General features: G+C 43.7%; 1 protein-coding gene across 1 annotated transcript in view; it reads right to left on the reverse strand.

Annotated features, from left to right (window-relative positions):
* The window catches only part of LOC124805264 (probable cytochrome P450 301a1, mitochondrial), a gene marked incomplete at its 5' end in the record, with an annotated part of 97,700 nt that extends 80,958 nt beyond the window's left edge, over positions 1-16,742 (reverse strand). Inside the window, one exon of the mRNA XM_047265775.1 lies at positions 16,619-16,742. Within this exon, the coding sequence (XP_047121731.1) occupies positions 16,619-16,742 (124 nt within the window). The remainder of the gene's footprint in view (positions 1-16,618) is intronic.
* Between the last annotated feature and the right edge of the window lie 4,697 nt (positions 16,743-21,439).

Raw genomic sequence — 21,439 nt, forward strand, 5'->3', positions numbered from 1 at the left:
ATGTGTCGGCGGCTCTCAAGTGTGACTTTCCCGCGGACAGTAACAGCTGTGTTTCTCGCGGCACCGAGGAATTCATCTGGAAAGAGCAAGAGAGGCCAATGACAGCCTGTCGCTGAGGTTGATTATGAGACATCCAATCACAAGAGGGCAGAGATCAAGAGTGGTGTAGTGGAGTGCAGAAGTGAAAAGAGTAGTGAAGGCATTGAGTGTTGGTCTGGGGTTTGAGCCTTTAGTGGAATGGTGAAGTGGTTACAGTGACATGAGGAGTTGGAAGGAGTCCGGAGATCGACGAGGCAGTTCAGCGAGGACCAGAGGAGAACGGAGACGCGCAGCGTTCGTTATCAGAGGTAAAGCGCCGCAGTGAACTTTCTCTGGTTTCATTTACGGTTGGGAGCCAATAATTATGATCAGTCGAAGACCGGAGGAATGGTAGTTTGTAGGTTTTGCTAATTGTGAGGAAGGATTGGAAGTCTCTAAATTTGTAACAGAGGCTAGTTTAAACATTACTTGTCACAGTATAATGAATGAGCGTTTATTAGACCGTATAAATACAGTCTACAGAAGACTTTACTTGTAAAAGTGTAAAAGGATGAAAATGGATAGCCGGCCGCGGTGGCCGAGCGGTTCTAGGCGCTTCAGTCCGGAACCGCGCGACTGCTACGTCGCAGGTTCGAATCCTACCTCGGGCATGGATGTGTGTGATGTCCTTAGGTTAGTTAGGTTTAAGTAGTTCTAAGTTCTAGGGGACTGATGACCTCAGATGTTAAGTCCCATAGTGCTCAGAGGCATTTGAACCATGGAAATGGATAAAAGGATGCGAGTAGAAACCCTTTTCAGTTTTACAAATAAAATGACACAGTTTCAGAGACTTTACTGGTCTCATACACATATCGACTACATACATAAAATCAAATCTGTATCAGGCCAATAAAGTCTCCGAAACTGTGCCATTACATTTGTATAAGTACCTACTCCTGGGTTTCAGAGTGGATCCCCCATTTACGTTCGATGCTGAGGTTGTAAGAGGTCCGAGCAGATGTAATTTTATGTAAGAGGTCCGAGCAGATGTAATGCAGATGTAATTTTATGTAAGAGGTCCGAGCAGATGTAATTTCGATGTATTGCTCATGCGCTGCCTGCGATATGCAAGGTATAAGAGAATCGCTGACCAGATATCAGTGTTGACTTAGTACGAACTGTTTAGCTGTAGCAGTAAGTTGTTGCTAGTCTGCGCTAGTCTGGTCTGGAGTCTGCTCTGGTCTGGTATGGTGTATCGTGTTGGCTGGTCGGTCGCGGTGCAGCGATGCCGAAGCCTGAGTATTATTGTATAAGGTAAAAAGCAGCCTCCCGCATATCTAGTAATGTTATGTGAACTCCCATGTAAATCTTTTAAAAATGTCCTAATAATAATTTTTGTCGTATAAAGTAATTTCCAACAAGCATTCATTTCAATTTAAAGAATTTACTAATTTCTCCAATCCATGATCATTCCGATTGTTGCAAAAGAAAAATCAGTTGCTTCTTTTCATAAATGACAAATGTATCGGCCAGCATTGCACAGAGATGTGCCGGTAAAAGTTATTGTAAGAGCAGATAGTTGGCGACTTTATTGAGGTAAGAATTTTTGCTTTTTTATTCAGAATGATCTTACAGGGCCATGACGGAGCACTGCTATCGTCCAAAATTTACCAGGTTACTGAATTTATTTTTTTATTACGAGGTTTAGGAATTTTTCTGTTTCGAACTCATATTAAATGAGAAAAGAATTTTGTGGGTACATTAAATGTGAATGAATTTCTGTAGGGAGATTATAAATGGGAACCAATTTTGTTCTGAGGTTACACAAAAATTAGAATCATACTATTATTATTAGTTTAATAAATTTTGTGGGGAGGTTACAAGGTGCTATTCCAGAGCATGCATAGCATAGGCAATTCCGTCCGCTTGTAAGGGGGAATTTAAAGTAGACTGTGGCGGCAGTGAGAATTTGGATCGCAGGGGGAGGCATGCCAGGGTAATCCGTGCAGTTGTGTGAACCGCTGTGCCAAGGTGGCTTGGTGGCTAACACTTCTGCCTAGTAAGCAGGAGACTCGGATTCGATTCCTGGCCTTGGTACAAATTTTCACTCTCCGTTTCGGTCTATGCACATAAAACATTTTCAGTTTTGGTTTATATTACCATATCTCTTTAACAGTTAGCCTTTACAATTATAAGTGTTAAACGTCCTATGTGCCGTCATTCCTTTTCCAGTGTCCATTTAGTGTGATGATAGGCTAGGCTTGTGCGTAATGTCTGTATTTCTACAGTGGTTTCCCTAGGGTTCGACAATCCTTATGAAAGGACGCTGGCTCTTCGCGACTGTCAGATGGGCCACTGATCTCTGTTTAGAATAATTCTACTTGTCTCACGGAATGAGGCTCGTGACCCAAAATATTTGGAGTTATCGGTCTTGTCGAGAGCAGGTGGCTTAATTAAATAATACACCTAAGGGAGTGATCATTGCGGATTCAGGTAAGGTTGCGTTCACAGTGACAGCGACACCAATCGCGAAGCCGTCGCATAGGGTCACCCGATAACATCAGACGGCAGCTTGGTCGTAGTGCGCCAGATATCCGTCGTCAGTTTTTGACGGGATCAAGGTTAGTCGAGAATCTGTTCTATCAAGGAGGCTATATTTTAACCTCCTTAGAAGGGATGGACGCTACGATGCCTCTGTGCATGGGAAAAGTGCTCCATTGAGGCTTTGCTATTAAAAAAGACGCCGAATGCATGTCAATGATCTGTATCTGTCTCGAAAAGAAAGTGGCGAATACTACACTCTTTTCCTCAGTTATTGGAATAACTAGGCAAGCTTTTCGAATACGACAGATAATGAGAGAAAACTATTATATACAGTATCGAAATGGGTCGTGATGGTACTGAAAAGAAAAAGTACAAACACTCTACAACCATGTCAAATAAATTCATCAAAACATACGTCCATTAACTTTCAGTAACTGCTACTCAGCATACGTGTGAAACACAAACATAACTTTTAGAATAAGATACTCGGAACACCTGAATCACTGAATAGTGGAAAAACATTCACCACAGGTGCAAACCACCTACTGGTGTAATCAGGAATAATAATTTGTAGGGAGCTAATGCCCACCTGCGATTACCTAAGAAGGATCCACTACAGTAATTCTAAGCATAAAATACGCCACCTTTAACACCTGAACAAATTATTTTTTTGAGATTATAACCACGCCTAAAATTTCCGATGATTTTTACCTACTTGTGGTTGCCAATAAAGCTGCGATTTCAATCCAGAGATGCCGAGCTACATTCCGATGATGACATTTTTCATTCTCAGGGAGCCAGAAGCACCTTTTTTCTTGGGCTAAACTTATCAGTTGTCAGAGTCTATACTTTGTGTGTGAAAACGTTGGCCGATTCCACCAAAGACAACAAACTGATCTGAATTTCACTGATGGCCGTCCTAAGCCTGTACGTTCGAGTGACGTGACTGTGACCGTGACCATAGTGGGGTACTATTTTGGAAAGATCGACCGGATTCGGCTAATGTCGGTCGTCGGTGCCACTGTAACCACAGCATAAGCTGTTCATCTCAGACTCTCTCCTCAATCGTTTAAAATATCTTAATTCTGTTTTGACCCAAACGAATACTGAAAAAGTCTCCGCTAAATGACGTTTAGACTCTTCTTTTCAGAGCTGTATTAATTTACAGAGATGCCGGTATTAACTTCGCTTTGTGAAATGTAACTATTCTTGGAGATGTGGTCCGTCTACAAAACTGAATGAAAGGCTGTTCGTTTTGTGCCACACGTGTTTCTCTTCTTTTTATTTATGAATAGTTTTTAGTGGCCTCGAATACACTGATACAAACAAATGGCTCTGAGCACTATGGGACTTAACATCTATGGTCATCAGTCCCATAGACCTTAGAACTACTTAAACCTAAGTAACCTAAGGACATCACAAAACGCCCAGTCATCACGAGGCAGAGAAAATCCCTGACTCCGCCGGGAATCGAACCCGGAATCCCGAGCGCGGGAAGCCAGAACGCTATCGCACGACCACGAGCTGCGGACTGATACAAACAATTGCAACACATTCAATGATAAGGTCATTTTATTCATAAGGAATGTGACTGATAGTACATCATTGTAGACGTCTATGATAATAAATTCGGAGTAAATGAAACACGCGTCACAATAAAAGGTGCCCAAACAGTCGTTTCAATACACAGGCGTGTATTCTCGCATTTCGAATGGCATCCTACGATAAATTGTCCCAAGCATCTTGTACCTTTTGTTGTTATTCGGCAGTGTTTTTTTGCTGCTCTGAAGAAGAAGTAAGTTCCCGTTGCCCCATATTCCGCAATTGGCGACAAATCTGGAGATCTTGCTGGCAAGGGCAGTTGTCGTACATCACGAAGAGAAAGTTGCACAATAGCAGCCGTTTATGAACATGCATTGTCCTTCTGGAAAAAGCGAGTCGCCTTCCTGTCGAAAGCCGGCCGCGGTGGTCTCGCGGTTCTAGGCGCGCAGTCCGGAACCGTGTGACTGCTACGGTCGCAGGTTCGAATCCTGCCTCGGGCATGGATGTGTGTGATGTCCTTAGGTTAGTTAGGTTAAGTAGTTCTAAGTTCTAGGGGACTGATGACCACAGCTGTTAAGTCCCATACTGCTCAGAGCCATTTTTTTCCTGTCGAAGGAATGGTAGCAGCACGAGGATAACAATGTTGTTGTTACTGGACACCGTAGAAACATCGAAGGGGACCGCGAGCGCGAATTGTAGCTGCTGCCGCACTCCCCCCCTCCCCTCCCCTCCCCCCCATACACTATGAAACCTGGGGATGGGACCTGTGGGTCGTGGGCGAATTCACCCCGGAACAGGCGACTCACCAGCTCTTCACCGAACACGTGTACGTCCATCGCTCGCCTACAGACAGAACGTAGTCTCATCGCTGAAGACAACAGAATGCCATTTCAGTCTCCATTGTGCCGCGCGTGGAGGTGTCGTGATGCCAGTGGTAGCCTGCTCAGGGGCCCAAGTGACCTTAATCCTGCTTAAAGTAGATGGTTCCCGGTGTCACGGTAAGTGTATAAATGTACCCGGATTTCAGCCCTGAATAATGTTCGATCGACCACCGCATCTCGCAGAATGCGTCGACGTTGACGTGCGTCTTCACTACGCCGGTGTCCAGAACCCCTTACCTCATCTACGTCTGCAGGAATGTTCCACAGGCCACTGCTCGAAGCACCGACATACGACAGATACATTGCGCCAAACATATGCATCAATCCCTCTAAACGTCCATCCAGCTTCCCGCAGGCCCACAATGCGACCCCTTTCTTCAACAGGGGTACATACTCGTCCGTGGGACATGACTGTATCACAGAATGAATGTCGCGAACACTGTTACTGCCTGCAGATGTTACTGCCTGCAGAGAGAAAACTGGTGGTACACAGACACGCGGCCTGAGCGCCATCTGATCGCCGATGACCGTGACAAATGAATCGCTAACACTGGAACTCTCAGTATGTACATAATATACTTGGTGCCATTGAACACGGTCCTTGAGGGTGTCGCATTTTCTTCCGGAGTGTACATGTTTGTTTTATGTATATAATAATTGCATAATACAATGGTTCCAGAAAAATTACTGTTATTTGTTTTTGGAGCGCATGTTTCGTAAGGTTAAACTACTATTTAGTTCTGTTTACCATTTGATCTTAATATTGCATATGTCTCGCTCTGCAGTTGCAGGTAGTTGGTCTGCGATAGACCAGGACGCCCGATTTTCAGTATTTTCTAACACAATGAAATTGAACACTTCACCTTCGCTCTCCGTTAGTTGTGTTTGTTAACTATATGTAGTACTGGGAACTGTTCCCATGTGTTTTTCTTTCGTCTTTTATTTGCTTTGTGGTATTTGTATCTAGTTTGATATTCGTTTGTTTCTTACATGTGTGCGTGTATGGTGGTGCCTGCTCTGTGGGATCATAAGTTACTATTTAGTCTTGTTCAACATCTCCGCTTGCGTGTTCGTTGTATCTAAATTGGGGTCTTTGTCGTGACAATGTCCGTTTGCAACAGCGAGGTGTAAGGAGGGACCTTCAACGTACGTACACTTTTCTTTCTTTCCTAGCGTTTATCCCGACTGTTATGGTTAACCAGATTTGGCGTGTTAATTTTAAGGGGTGGTCGGATGCCCTTCATGTCGCCACCCCGTACCGCCCCCCCCCCCCCTCCCCGGGACGGAATAAGTGTACCCAACTGTCTGTGTCTAGTGGAAGCCATGGACAGCCGCAAAAACATACTTTTTCGATATAAGGTGCATTACGCTGCCACCTACTGCCAGGTACTCCATATCAGCGACCTCAGTAGTTATTAGACATCGTGAGAGAGCAGAATGGGACGCTCCGCGCTGACGGACTTCGAGCGTGGTCAGGTGATTGGGTGTCACTTGTATCATACATCTGTATGCGAGATTTCCACACTCCTAAACATCCCTAGCTCCACTGTTTCCGATGTGATAGTAAAGTGGAAACGTGAAGGGAGACGTACAGCATAAAAGCGTACAGGCCGACCTCGTCTGCTGACTGACAGAGACCGCCGACAGTTGAAGAGGGTCGTAATGTGTAATAGGCAGACATCTATCCAGACCATCACACAGGAATTCCAAACTTCATCAGGATCTACTGCAAGTACTATGCCAGTTAGGCAGGAGGTGAGAAAACTTGGATTTCATTGTCAAGCGGTTGCTCAAAAGCCACACATCACGCCGGTAAATGCCAAACGATGCCTCGCTTGGTGAAGGAGCCTAAAAATTGGACGATTGAACAGTGGGAAAACGTTGAGTGGAGTGATGAATCACGGTGCATAAAGTGGCGATCCGATGGCAGGGTGTGGGTATGGTGAATGCCTGGTGAACTTCCATCTGCCAGCGTGTGTAGAGCCAACAGTAAAATTCGGAGGTAGTGGTGTGATGGTGTGGTCGTGTTTTTCACGGAGGGAGCTTGCACCCCTTGTTGTTTTGCATGACATTATAACAGCACAGGCCTACACTGATGTTTTAAGGACCACCTTTCTTCCCACTGTTGAAGAGCAATTCGGCGAAGGCGACTGCATCTTTCGACACGATCGTGCACCTTTCATAATGCACGACCTGTGGTGGAGTGGTTACACGACGATAACATCCCAGTAATGGACTGGTCTGGACAGAGTCCTGACCTGAATCCTATGGAACACCTTTGGGACGTTTTGGAACGCCGACTTCGTGCTAGGCCTCACCGACCGACATCGAAACCTCTCCCCAGTGCAGCACTCTGTGAAGAATGGGCTTCCATTCCCCAAGAAGCGTTCCAGCACCTGATTGAACGTATGCCTGCGAGAGTGGAAGCTGTCATCAAGGCTAGGGGTGGGCCAACACCATACTGAATTCCGGCACTACCGTTGGAGGGCGCCACGAACTTGTAAGCATTTTCAGCCAGGTGTCCGGATACTTTTGATCACATAGTGTACCTCCTATTTGTTCAACACAAGTACCCGCCTTATGACTCTTACATTCCGTTTTGGAAGTTTTGGTTCTTCAATCCCTTTTTTGTAACATAGTTCACACCCGTTTATTTGTTGTTTTATTTCCGTGAAAGGTCTATGCGGCATCTCGCCTGCTCTCACTATCCATCGCATTTTCTTGTGACGGTAAAACGAAGGTTGGAACTTCAATAGTAGCAAATATTTATTTACGGCTCGTACAAAATAGATACGTATTTCAAAGTCTTACTGACCTTCAAAGTAGTCACGAGCATTGTGTATAACCCGTTGCCAGCGATGTGGAAGTCGTAGGATACTCTTAGCAGTGCCAGTTGTGTTGACAGTTCGAGCGGCGCGGTCTATTGCCCGACGAATTTGTAGCAGTTCTGAAGCGAATGTCGTGAAGTGTTTCCTTCAGTTTAGTAATCGAGTTGGAATTACGAGGCCTTAAGTCAGTGAAGTGCAGTAGGTGGTATAGCGCTTAGCAGCCCCATCAGTCAAACAAATCAGTATCAGCTTGCACTGAACGTGCTAGAACATTATGCTGCAAAATGATGGTCAGGTCCTGCAGAAAGTGTCATCACTTTTGTCTCTAAGCTAGTCGTAGGTTGTATTCCAGAAATGAACAGCATAGAGAAAGAAGTAGGTCTTTGCAATAGGGTAAAGAAATTTCGTGCAAAAATGTTGAGCCACTAGAAAGGTTGTCGAATTGATTACGTTCCCAATGATGCGTAGTAGGATCTTGGGTAAGTCATAAATTCTAGATGATACACATATCTTGGGAATGAGGCTCCGAGCAGCATAATACTGTAGCTTTTAGCTGTGAAGTAGTCGGTCTCAGAATCCTTAGTCGGAAGAAACCAACGAAAGAATTGCATTAGTAAGTAAGGGCATGATTTTCGCCATGAAACCTTCCAAGATTCCGAGAGAAGAAATCAGCTGAGGAGTGGATTTCCAGCATATTCTAGGTGCCAAATCTGACAATTGTCAGGAGAACGAGAAAAAATAACTGTGTAACTCTGTTTGTGCATTACTGAGTTGTATCCAAAAAGTGAGAAGGTATTCTGATACCACAGAGTTATGCGACTCGTCGTATCGCCATGAAAATAATGAACAAATTAGAAAGAAAATTCCTTTTCTAGAACGTCAAAGTGCCATATCAGGCAACAGACTGGTTCTAGAGCCAATAAGAAAGTTTGTACAAGTTGATTCTTCCAAAGAAGGAAGCAGCGAACAGCTATTGTTAATAATGCTATTTTATTTACTGAAATAGCGCCGTTTGTGGTTTCGAACCGACAGGTTCATCTTCAGACGTTTGCTCACGTTTATATCATTTCTGCTGTTATATACATTAGTTGTTCGCTGGTTTTTTTTCGAGCAGCTAATGTAAATAACAACAAATGTAATATAAACGTGAACGACCCTCTGAAGATGAGCCTGTCGAATCGAAACAGGTAACGACACTATTTATGTAAGTAAATAATAACAGTGGCTAGTTGTTGTTTTCATCTTTGCAAACTACAACTTGTAGTTTGTACATGATTACCATCTCAAAAACGTCAATTTTGGACCAAAGCAGGTAGAAAGTTTTTGTTTCAAACGTTGTCACTACGTTTTATTTGTGACAGTTCAAGTACAAAAATACAGCAGCAGCTTTTTCGTTACCGTAGTAGAACTGTAGCCAACAGAAATAACTTCTTTTAAATTTTAGAACTCCAGAGGGAAGCAGAGCTTGGCACAAAAATCTTACCCTATCCACTAACGCATGTTTGACTTTCCCCATAGTTGGGCACCTAGATCAAATCTAGGAACATGAGACACAGTAGCAAGAACACAACAGCGCTGAACATGCGTTTCTTGAAAAAATTGTTCTTAGAATGTTTCTCGTTACCACTCTCACTCTCTTGAAAGGAATAACATTCCAGAGCAGAAGCAGAGGCGACAAAAGACAACGTTTTACGAGCTCTCTCTACAGCACTCATTTACAAAGACCACCACAGACGAAATTAAAGCGCCCTTCGAACTACAGAACAGAATCTTTATCACAGCCGCCGGTAAGGAAAACGGCACTGTAGCCATGGATGTGGTAATACACAATAGTAAGATGCTTGAACTATTGTCAGTTACTGTGTGCTCCTAGCTAAATGTCGACCGTACCTCCAGCGTTACACGTCTCTAACTCTGTTGTCGTTATTGTTATGGTAACTACGTTGATCATTTTGTACAACCGTCTGATGTTCTGAGAAACCTTCTTACAGTCATTTTGACATTACTTGCCCATAAAAGCAGTTTTTTTCGTTCCATATAGCTAACTGAGGATGTTAATAGGGGATGGTGACTGGAAGTCGTATTTACTTGTAGATGACCTTTAGCAATTATCACTTCGACAATGAGACATGGATGGCGAAGTGCAAGGTAACACTAGGTAGCCCTGGACTGCATCTCCTCAGAGCAGTAGTTCGTAACTGTTTAGCCTCTTGTTGGCACATATTTGCCAACACAAGCCTGCTTGCGAAGTGCTGACTACATTGACAGAGATGTTAAGTAAAATGCGGTATGAAAGCATGACTCGGCTAAAATGAGGGGGCTGATTGCACAGGATAAGTGTGGTTCTATATAAAGGAAGTTGTAATGATAGATGAAACGCTGGAAAGATTGCACGATAACAAGTGATGTTTTAATGAATAACATTGAACACTAGATCGCTATATTGATCAAAAGTATCCGTACACATATCAGAGTACATTAATATGGGTGTCTCCGCTCTTCCCCTTTATGACAGTTTGAATGCTGGGGACACTTTCTGTGAGGTATCTCTTTGTCGGTGGAAGAATGGCAGACCATTTTTCCTCAAGAGCCGAAACCAGAGAAGGTAGTAATGTTTGGGGTCTTTAGTGCAGTCGACGTTACAACTCATCCCAAAGGTGTTCCAAAAGGGTGTGAATTAGATATTTTGGGAGAGTTACAAATTTTTATACACCAGTCTCGTGACCCATTTTCAGTGTCGAGTGAGTAGCTGATTTTTGGATGTGCTTGCGCCACTTTCCTTCATTGTACCTAAATTTTGTGCTATCCTTTTTGCCCTATGTTATTTTAGGCAGATGTATTATACATGAGCACAGTTTTTCATACATTTCTTTCTTGAGGTTTTGAGTCCCTGACAGCTTTGTATTTAATTTACTTATTAGTTTTTCTACGCTATGCACAGTATTTCACTTATTACTTATTTTAACGTTCTTACTTGTACGATCTCCCTCACACTGTACTATGTATGTCACATTTTTTATGTTACATTAAGCGGAAGGAGGAGCTTCTTACGTACTGCATTTAATGTGTTTTCTGGGGGGTTTGAGTCCCTGACATCTTTCAAATGTAAATTATTTGCTTATTTATTATATTTTGTTGTGTTAACGCTCACACATTTCGAAAGCATTATGACGCCCTCCGTACTGCTTTGTATTCCTGGGGCTTTGTTACATTATTTCATGTATTTCACCTTTATCTTGATTTATTTTAGAATTTTTCCATTACCTGATCCTGCGAGTGCACGTATTTGTGTTTATGCTGCGACTGTCTTTTTCTTGTTTTCTTCTTTTACGTAGGAATTTCATATATTTTATTGTACATCACTATGTGGTATTGTTCACACTTTTTGTCAACACGTCATTTGTGCATAATTTTGATTTTGTATAATTGGTCTGTATACTTTACGCATATTATTTTACTTATCAGTTCTACTGATGGCACTTTATACCACTGTAAAAACTGTTTTACGGCTTGTTGTTTAACTTACTTGCTTTGTATAACTTTCTCCAAGTTACATTTTACAGTTTTTATGTAAATAAATTAAAAATTTTCATTCCGTTTTCACCGCCATGCGGCACCGCCTATGTATGCTTCACCGCCTTCTGGTGGCTTAAATTGACTGCCTAGAAGGCATGATGTACTTTTGATGTTAGTCTGCCATGACAACTGTATCTGTTACAACGTGTCTTTATACATTTGAATACCTCGATTACCTGCGTCAATATGACGAAACTTTGCAATGCTGTCCTCTTGTCATGTTCCTCTGTATATATTTGCATGTTTTCTGTCATTTGTATTTTGGTTTCCAGACCGTCTGGTCATGGGTACCTCTCGAAGCAAGTCAAATAAAGTCATTGGTTTTGTAACTAGTGGCATTTCATTTAGGGACCAGTTCAGCAATTTTGCAGCGCTCATGTTGATTTGCTGTATAGTTGCGTTCTCCCTGCGTGACTGGGTTCAGGTCGGGGCTGGGCAGGCAGTTCCATTTCGTGACCGTTCTTGTCCACAAACCATTGTTTCACGGATGCTGCTTTATGACAGCCATGCCATGCCGATACAAACAGTTATCGCCTCCGGATTCTTCCGCTATTGTATATAGTATACACCGCTGTAAAATTTGTTTATATCCTTCCGCATTCAGCATTTTCTTAAGCTCAATGAGCGGACAACAGCCTAATCACAGGGAACTCCCCAAACCATCACACCGTCATGTTCCTCTACAAATCACTCGTGTCCAATCATTAGATGTCCAGTGACGTCACCCCTTACACCACCTCAAGGGTCACTCAGCACTGAGTACAGAAATATATGGCTTTGGAGGAGCTGTACAACCATTGTATCCCATCCTTTTTAACCCCCTACGCACAGGTAATGTGCTGGTTGGACTGCTGGTAGCTCTTTGCAACTCACGAGTGAGTCCTTCAGCTGATTTCATGAGATATTTATAACCATGTTTCACAATGCTGGACGGTCTCGGCCTGTCAGTATATAAGGTGGGCCTGGTCTTGGTTTAGTTGTGGTTCTCCCTTCGCCTTCCCACAGCAGTCGACTTGGACAGTTTTAGTAGAGTTGAAATGTCAATTTGTTACTCAGGTAACATTTAATGACTAGTCCATGTTCGAGGTCTCTTGTCCAATCCATTCTATTCTTAGAGTCTTCCTTCTTAAAAAATAATTTCCTGCCTCCTTTTATAAGGGGCATTCAAAAAGAAACGAGCCGGAGACATAATTACAGAAACCAGCACCTGTATGTTAGAAATATTGACCCTGACTGTTGAGACACTTGTATCACTGTGACACAAGGCGGTGAATGGCTGTCATAAAATTCCCGGGGCTGCGATGTTAACCATTTCCGCACGTACAGCTGGACGTCGTCGTCTGAGGTGAATCGTTTGCCCCTCAGAGCCTTTTTAAGGGGACCAAAAATTCATTCCTTCCGATTCACTTCCTGCAGCACGGGACAACAGTGAATGCCCAGCGTTACTCGCAAACTTTGACCACCCTTCGCCAAGCGATCAAATCAAAACGGCCAGGCAGTCTCACCTGTGGTGTCATTCTGCTCCACGACAGTGCAGGGCCTCATACGGCCAACACAGTCGCGGCACTCCTGCAAAAATTCAAATGGGAGGTTCTCGGCCACCATCCATACAGTCCAAAACTCTCCCTGTGATTACGCCATTTTTGGTCCCCTTAAAAAAGGCTCTGAGGGGCAAAAGATTCACCTCGCACGACGACGTCCAGCTGTAAGTGCGGAAATTTTATGAGACAGCGAATCTCAACAGCCAGGGTCAATACTTCTAACATACAGATACTGGTTTCTGTAATTATGCCTCCGGCTCGATTCTTTCTGAACGCCCCTTATACACTGGTGGCTCTACCCCTCGTGACATCTAATGGCGAATTACACATTACATAGTGGTGTCGTGATACATTTTTTGGATCAGAGAGTTTCTTTTCTGTACGCAGAGGGTTTGTAACGACGCCTCTCGTGTTAGGTACTTGTACTCTGGCACGGTTCTGGAGAGGGGGGGGGGGAGGGTTAAATAAGCAGCTTTCTTTGCTAGATCATTTCACAGAGAGAGCCGTCTTTTGTTCGTAGATTTATTTCTCTTTTTTTACCCTCTTCTGGTGATTTTATTATTTTATTACTAATTTCTTTCAATTCCTCATTATGTTTACGTTTACTTTTTAATCTTTAACATTTGATTTATTTCCCTTTGATATAAATGTCTCAATCTGGAATCTTACGGAATGAGTATTCTGAAGCCTTCCTCTGCCAGTGTACATGTTTTAAAGTCTGCACTGTACTGTGGCAATTTTATTTTGCGAGCGGTGTTGAAAAGAAAAGTTACGAATCAACACTGTGAACGTAATTGAAGTCTTTATTGAAAGGTAATCATCAGGGACCTAACTGTTCCACTGTTTCCCTAGCCAAAGAATTCCCTCATGCCAGAATTCCTGTGGCTCCGACGAGAACCAGTCCTCCACTGCGTCGTTCAGTTCGTTGTTTGAGGTGAAGAGCTGCCCTTTGAATTTTTATTTATTTATTTATTTATTTTGTGTACCAAACACAAGGAAGTCGCAGGGCGACATGTTCGGGCTGTAAGGCGGATGCTCAAGCTGTTCCCACTTTAACTTTGTGTGACCTTGGATACGATTCACCCCTTCCGTGGGTAGCCCAAGCCGCTCGCTATTGACGGACATGCGTAGGCTACGACGCGTCTCATAGTACACGTCATTGTTAATGGTTTTGCCCGTGCTCGAGGAATTCGATGCGTATCGGACCTCGGACGTCGAAAAATGTGCTGAGTGTCACCTTGCTTGCTCAAGCCACAGCTCTGAATCTTTTAGGGGGAGGTGCCACATGCGCACAACCATGCCGGACACTAACATTCGCGTTTTTAGCTGTCTCGTTACGTTATCCCAAAGGGGCGTACGCAAATTTCAACCGGTTTGATGGTAACGACGTTTCGTATCTTTTAATTTGAACCAGGAAGTGCTCCAGTGTATGTCGTACCCTATTTGTACTCCAATATTTTGTACTAAAGGTGTGGTTTTGTAATTTATGTCACTGACTGACCTGAAATTTCCTGGAAAATTAAAACTTTGTGCCGGGCGTGGATTCGAACCCGAGACCTTAGCCTTTCGTGGGCATGTGCTCTACCGACCTTTCCGAGCACAGCACGCCCTCGCCGTCACAGATCCACTTCTGGCAGTCCCTGATTTCAGTGCACATTCCGATGCAGATTGGAAATTCTTTCTGGAATGACTGAACTGCCCCCCCCCCCCCTTTCCATTTCAGGTACATTTACCGATATTTTTATGTCGATAAAACAATTTTTTATCCTCAGATAATTAAACATTGTGAGGTCTCTTAGCTGTTCACCATACGAATTCTTATAATTTTCTCCATTAATTCCAACTATTCTTTTGAAGGCGTATTAGCTGCCCTTGCGTTAAAATGATAAATAATGTTGGCGAAAAGCACAGCAAGTGGTTAGCAATCAAGCTGTGTAATGGACCTTATGTCTGTTTTAAAAACGGCGGATTACAAAAATGTGATTAATTTCGGTAAATATGATGTACATGTAGGGACAAACACTGTAATTTCAGAAAAAAATGGATGATTTATTCAAGAGAAAGAGCTTCACAAGTTGAGCAAGTCACTAACTCATTGATCCATCTCTAGTCCTCATGCAAGCATTTATTCGGCTTGGCATTGACTGATTGTGGTGTTGGATGTCCTCCTGAGCGAAATCGTGCAAAATTCTGTACAACTGGCGCATTAGATCGTCAAAATCCCGAGCATGCTGGAGGGCCCTGCCCATAATGCTCCTAAAGTTCTCAATCTGGGAGAGATCTGGAGACCTGGGCAAGGTTGGGTTTGGCAAACATGAAGACAGGCAGTAGAAACTGTCGTCTTGGTAAGCGGGCATTATCTTGGTGAAATGTGAGCCCAGGGTGGCTTGCCATGAAGGGCAAGAATGTCGTAAAGGTACCGTTGTGCGGTAAGCGTGCTACGGATGACATCCAAATTGGTCCTGCTATGAAATGAAATGGCACTCAGATCGCCACTCCTGATTGTCGGGTCGTATAACAGTCGTCTAGCAGATGACAGTGAGATTGATATCCCACCACTGTCTGGGTCGTTTTCAGATAAGTAATCGGCCTGGAGCCTCATTGACTGGAGAAGAATAGTCTTCAATGATGAGTCCCGCTTCGAACTGAATCCAGTCGACCAAAGAAGTGCATGGAGACGCCTAAGTGCCTGGATACACCCGAGACAGCAGTGGGATACCAACCTGAGTGACACTCACCATATGACCCCACAGCCAGTAGTGATGGCCTCGGGTTCATTTCTCTTCATAGCAGGACTTTTTGATTATCATCCGCAGCACTCTTGAAGCATAGCGGTGGGTCGACGATATTCTGCGCCCTATGTTGCTGCCCTTCGTGACAAGTCATCCTGGGATTGCATTTCAGAAAATTAATGCCCGCCTGCATATGGCGAGAGTCTCTACTGTTTGTCTTCTTGCTTGTCACACCCTACGTTGGCAAGCAAGATCCCTGGATCTCTCCCAAATTGGGGACGTTTGGAGCGTTATGGGCAGGGCCTTCCAAATATCCCGGGATTCTGACGATCTAACGCGTGCTGGCCGCGGTGGCCGAGCGGTTCTAGGCGCTTCAGTCCGGAAGCGCGCTACTGCTACAGTCACAGGTTCGAATCCTGCCTCGGACATGGTTGGGTATGACATCCTTAGGTTAGTTAGGTTTAAGACCATAACTTCTGGCTATGGGGCCATATGGTGAGTGTCACTCAGGTTGGAATCCCACTGCTGTTAAGTGTTCAGAGCCATTTGAACCACTTTTGACCTAACGCGTCAGTTGGACAGGAGTCGGCATGATATCTCTCAGAAGGACACCGAACAATACTATCAATCAATGCGAAGACGAATAACTACTTGTTTAAGGACTAGAGATGGCCCAATGCCTCATTGACTTGCTCTCTTTAACAAATCTACCAATTTTTGTGAAATTGTGGTCATTCGCTTGTCTGCACGTTCGTCTTCCGTCCCATTAGGATAACTCCTCAGTGGTGCGCCCTTTTTCTTGGTCTTAGCGTTTATTTCGTTCATAATGGACTGCTATTGACGCACATCACTGATTAATAATGTAGAAACAAAACAATATTACGCCTCGGCTGAATTATGGCTTTCTACTCTCTACTTCATAATGCTAAAGAGTCCAAGGAGACGCCGCGTCTTACCTATGATGGGCAGCGGCTTGGGCCCCGGCACCTCGCTGTAGGGGCGAGGGCGGTGCAGGACAGCGCTGGCGTGCGGACACTCTGCGGGGGCTGTGGCGGCGGTGACTGGGGGCGGCGGAGGCGGCGGTGGGGGTGGCGGGGGCGGAGTGGACAGCTGGCGGCACCAGGTGGCGCGCGCGGCGCTCCAGCTGCGACAGGCCATCTCAGCAGGCTACGCGACTGCGTCCTGCTGCAAGCACAACACACGTCACTGCTGAATCAGGCAATCTCCATAGTAACATGGTAGTCAGGAACAGTGCTGCACTTCTTATTAATAATCTCTCTCTCTCTCACTCTCTCTCTTTCTCATCCACCTGATTAGCCGAGTGCGTTACACGTCGCTTCTGGGACTCTGGGAGACAAGCCGGATACATATCGAATCTTCTTTGGGAACGAGGGCTGGTGGGCCGGCCATCCTGTACGTGGATTTTAGGCGGGCTGAATACACGGCAAGTATCCACGTGTTGCCTCAAATATATGCCACGCAAGCGTTTGTACATAGGATTAATTCTGTACGCATGTAGAAGGGGTACACAGATTCCGTCCTGGGATTGAATGAGAGACTCATGATCATACCTGTTAGACTCTTCAAATCCTTAAACGGCAGCAGCTGTTACTTATCTTCCTAAAGTATATAGGTCGCAATACCGCCTGTAACATTTGCGACATGGCAGGAACGAACTTTTGAGTTTTACATTCCACGTACTTCATTACAGTCACAGTGTGAAAACTAAATCCACAGGAAAAGATTGGCGAAAGAAGTCGCCCATAGTCTTCTGAAGAAACTATCCTGTCATTTACATAAAGCGGTTTACGGAGAACACTTTAATATCATATTAAAGTGGTTGCCAGAACACCCTGGAGAATAGGTTCAGGTACCCATTTATTTCTGCATGTACATTAGTTTGTCCCTTCCCATAGTTTGTAATAGCGTAGATGACTTGATAAGTGTGTAGAATTTAGAGTAGTGAATGTATCGCCAATTCACTTCGATGAAAAAAAAGGGACAATGTCACTTGAAGTATATTATGAACGTATATTCATTCATTAGGCATTGGGGATGACTTTATGATTTAATCAAACTATCTTGACCATTATTTCTTTTGCCCTGTCAGCCGAATGCAAATGTTGCATATTTCTTTCAACACCAAGATCGAAACCTACCATCTAATCGCCACCAGTTATGTTAGCAACATCGGCTAAGGATCTGGTTGCACTACCTAAATTATGGAAAGAAGGAAGATTGAGTTTAACGTCCCGTCGACATCGAGGTCATTAGAGGCGGAGCAGAAGCTCGGATCGTGTTAAGGATGGGGAAGGAAATCGGCCACGCCCTTCAAAAGAACCATTTCGGAATTTCCCCGGAGTGATTTAGGGAAATCACAGAAAACCTAAATCTGGATGACCGGACGCGGCTTGGAACCGTCGTCCTCCCGAACGCAAGTCCAGTGCGCTAACCACTGCGCCACCTTGCTCGTTACCTAAATTACAAATCATCATAATAGTAATTTGAAAAGAAATCCTATTTCAAACTGCTCAGAAGAAACGGCAGCGAGTAATAGTGAAAGGGTTCATCGCTAACAATACATTTGCATACACAACATGCATACAGTTCGTGACCAGCCGGATCCCGAAACAACTAAACTGAGTCTGCTAGAACGCAGTCGACCCAATAAATTTCAGAGGGAAGGAGAGAGAGAGAGAGAGAGAGAGAGAGAGAGAGAGAGAGAGAGGGAGGGAGGGAGGGAGGGAGGGAGGGAGGGAGAGAGAGATTGTGTACTTAGAATGCCTAGCTCCTTGAAGAGGTGCAGGCCAAGTGGCTGTGCGTGTTTTCATTCACATTGCTCGCTTTTCCGCAAACTTCTTCATAGGTGACAAATTGTTAAAAAATAGTGCCATAAGACTCCAGTGAGCGTGAAAATGAAAAAAATGTTCGGATGTTAATTTGTTTGTTTCCTAAAACAGCAGTTAAATGAACAGAAAAAATTATGAACTTGGCTGTTTCTTTGAGTTGAAAATTTCATCAACATATACATCCAAAATATTTGGGGCATGCTTGCTGTTCACTGACCCTCGTTGATCAGCTATATTAATATATGGTTTAAGTCCGTTTGAAAAGGTATATGTTTTAACCTGTAGTAGCAAATTATTTTTTCTATCGGCTACCGGTTTCAGTGGTAATTACCATTCTCAAGGATCTCCTTGCAGGCAGACGTCAAGTTCGCTTCGCAAAATAAATAAATTGAGACTATAGGCTAAAACACGCATCTTCTAAGTATTGTATTGGTCGCTGTTCCACCGACAGCACATCGGGAATATGTAGTAAATCTGTGTGTTGTAGAGAACTGAATAAACATTGTTTTCTTTTTTCCAAATTCATGGAGAGTCCATTTGCAGAGAGGCACTTACTAATAATTTGAAGAACATTTTCACAATTTCTTCTGGTGTGTCACTCTAACCAGACTAATTATAAAATTAGTTTAACCTCAAAATACTGCTATCACTGCTGTACGTATGTTCAGTGGAAGGTATTTAAATACATATGGAATAAGATGAAACCAAAACTTGAAGCCCGTCGGACTCCACTCTGGATTTACTAAAACTTTTTCCCCTTTCAGCATAGATTGAATTATTCGGCACTGCTTTTAGATTTTTTCCTTAAAAATAATTCGGACAAGGTGTATGTAACACCACTAATTCCGCTAAATTTAAGCTCTTCTGAAAGACAGACATGATTTGGACAGATTACAAGAAACACCAAAACACCAGCCACCTAGTGAAAATTACTTATTTAAGTCTTGTAATGTTTGTTGAACAAAAATTCAACTGCCATTCTCAGTCCAGTAGCCTGGAGACTGGCGTGACGAACGTTTCCTAGGAGGCAAACAAACTTAACAATGTGCTGGGTGAGAGTGGCGGGAGGCACAATGTAAGGCAAGTTCCCTCAGCGTGCAGCGAGCACAAGCTCTACTTTCCAGGCTCTCTTTCTCTTTTACTGCCACCCGATGTCTAATCTGCTATTGCATCGTAGTGAAAGTAGCTGCATTCTGCACATCAATGAGTATGACCTGTGTGAACTGTACGTGCTTATTTAGAACAGGTAAGAAGTCTTCGAAAATAAATGTAATGGAATACTGATCGAAAGGTGAACTGCTGGTTCATGGTGTCCAGCGGGCACAATTTTTGGGCGATCTGATATGTTGCCATCGTCAGGTGCGCTGACGGTCTGAGCTCCTGGGGCACGTGGCCGACTTATATCCCCTCCCTCCGCAAGCCATACCCACCACGGTTCACGCCCGCTGCCGCGCATCGCCGGTTGTGGAGACGCTATCTTGGGCATCTCTGATGGCGTTGACGTAGGTGTTCTGTCCACCCTGGTGGCCAGATCGTTTTTATTGTTGAAAGCCTTCTTAATTAAACTCAGTGCTGGTTCCCAATCTTTGCTAGGATTATAGCCGCAATTTCGTTTGATGAGATCGTTCCTGGTGAGAATTTCTACGCTCTCTCTAACGACGCTGTCCCAGCAACTGGAAGTCTGTGCCGAGATTTTGGTACGTTAGTACTCCATCGCGTGATTCTCGGACAAACAGTGCTCTGCAACTGCTGACTTGTTGGGATACATGAGTCTAGTGCTCCTCTGGTGTTTTCGGCAACGATCTTCGACGATGCGCGCTGTCTGTCCAATATATGTCTTTCCACACTGACACGGAATTTGGTAAACGCCGGCCTTCCGCAAACCGAGATCATCTTTGACGCTTCCCAGTAATGCTCGTGTTTCATTCGGCGGGCAGAGGACAGTTTTTCTCGATGCTTCTTCTGTATGCATCCGATTTAATGAAATATTGTCTGCATAATACTTACCACTAAGTTACTGTGATTTTTTAGCTGTTCTTTTACTGCAAGAATAAAATTCAATACGATACGAAAATAATAACAAGCCTGTTACGAACCCCAACATCCAGGAGGGCAAAGTCGACTATTTCTCTCTTTTGTGTATAGTGATCGTGCAGTTCTGTGGGATTGCAATATGGGGTTGGTAAATTAGATAACATGACAATATCACGTCGCTGCACATGTGGTCATACACACCACACGTTTTGTATATAGCCGATGTTTTCTGTTAGTTCACTCTGATAATGATGCTATACAATAAAGCAGTGTTTAAATACGAACAGCACATTTTTCAGTTACTAGGGTTCCATACCTCAGTCGATAAAAATGAAACCCGTATAGGATCACTTTGTTGCCCATCTGTCTTTTATCTGTCTGTCAACGGTTAAAACCCATTTTTTCTCAGGAACAGGTAAATGTATCAAGTTGAAATTTATGTCACGTACTGTGATATACGGTCGCTTGGTGGTGTAAAAATTGAAGATTGTAATTTGATGAACTCAAAAGATACGGCCATTTACGTTCCAAGTTTTAGTGCTCGCAAATTCATTCATCAAAACCTATAGCATACCTACCGTTGACCTAGGTTCATTAAATTTGACAAGAAGGAAAGTTTCACAACACAACTACAGGAAAAAATACGAATATTGCTAACTTATAATTACATCGCAGGGAAGAATTTGTCAGTTGCTATCCGACTGTCTGTCTGTCCGTACATCTCTAACCATTCCCATTTTTCTCAGGAACGGGTACATGTATCAAGCTGAAATTTATGTCACGTACTAAGGTCTCCTGACTGTGTACTAAATGTAAGCTTGTAAGTCAGTGTAGGCAAAAGATACAACTGTTTGTGTCACATGTTTTGATACTCGTAAACTCACTCATGAAAAC

This window comes from Schistocerca piceifrons, chromosome 7 (assembly GCF_021461385.2).
Source record: "Schistocerca piceifrons isolate TAMUIC-IGC-003096 chromosome 7, iqSchPice1.1, whole genome shotgun sequence".
Lineage (NCBI taxonomy): Eukaryota > Metazoa > Arthropoda > Insecta > Orthoptera > Acrididae > Schistocerca > Schistocerca piceifrons.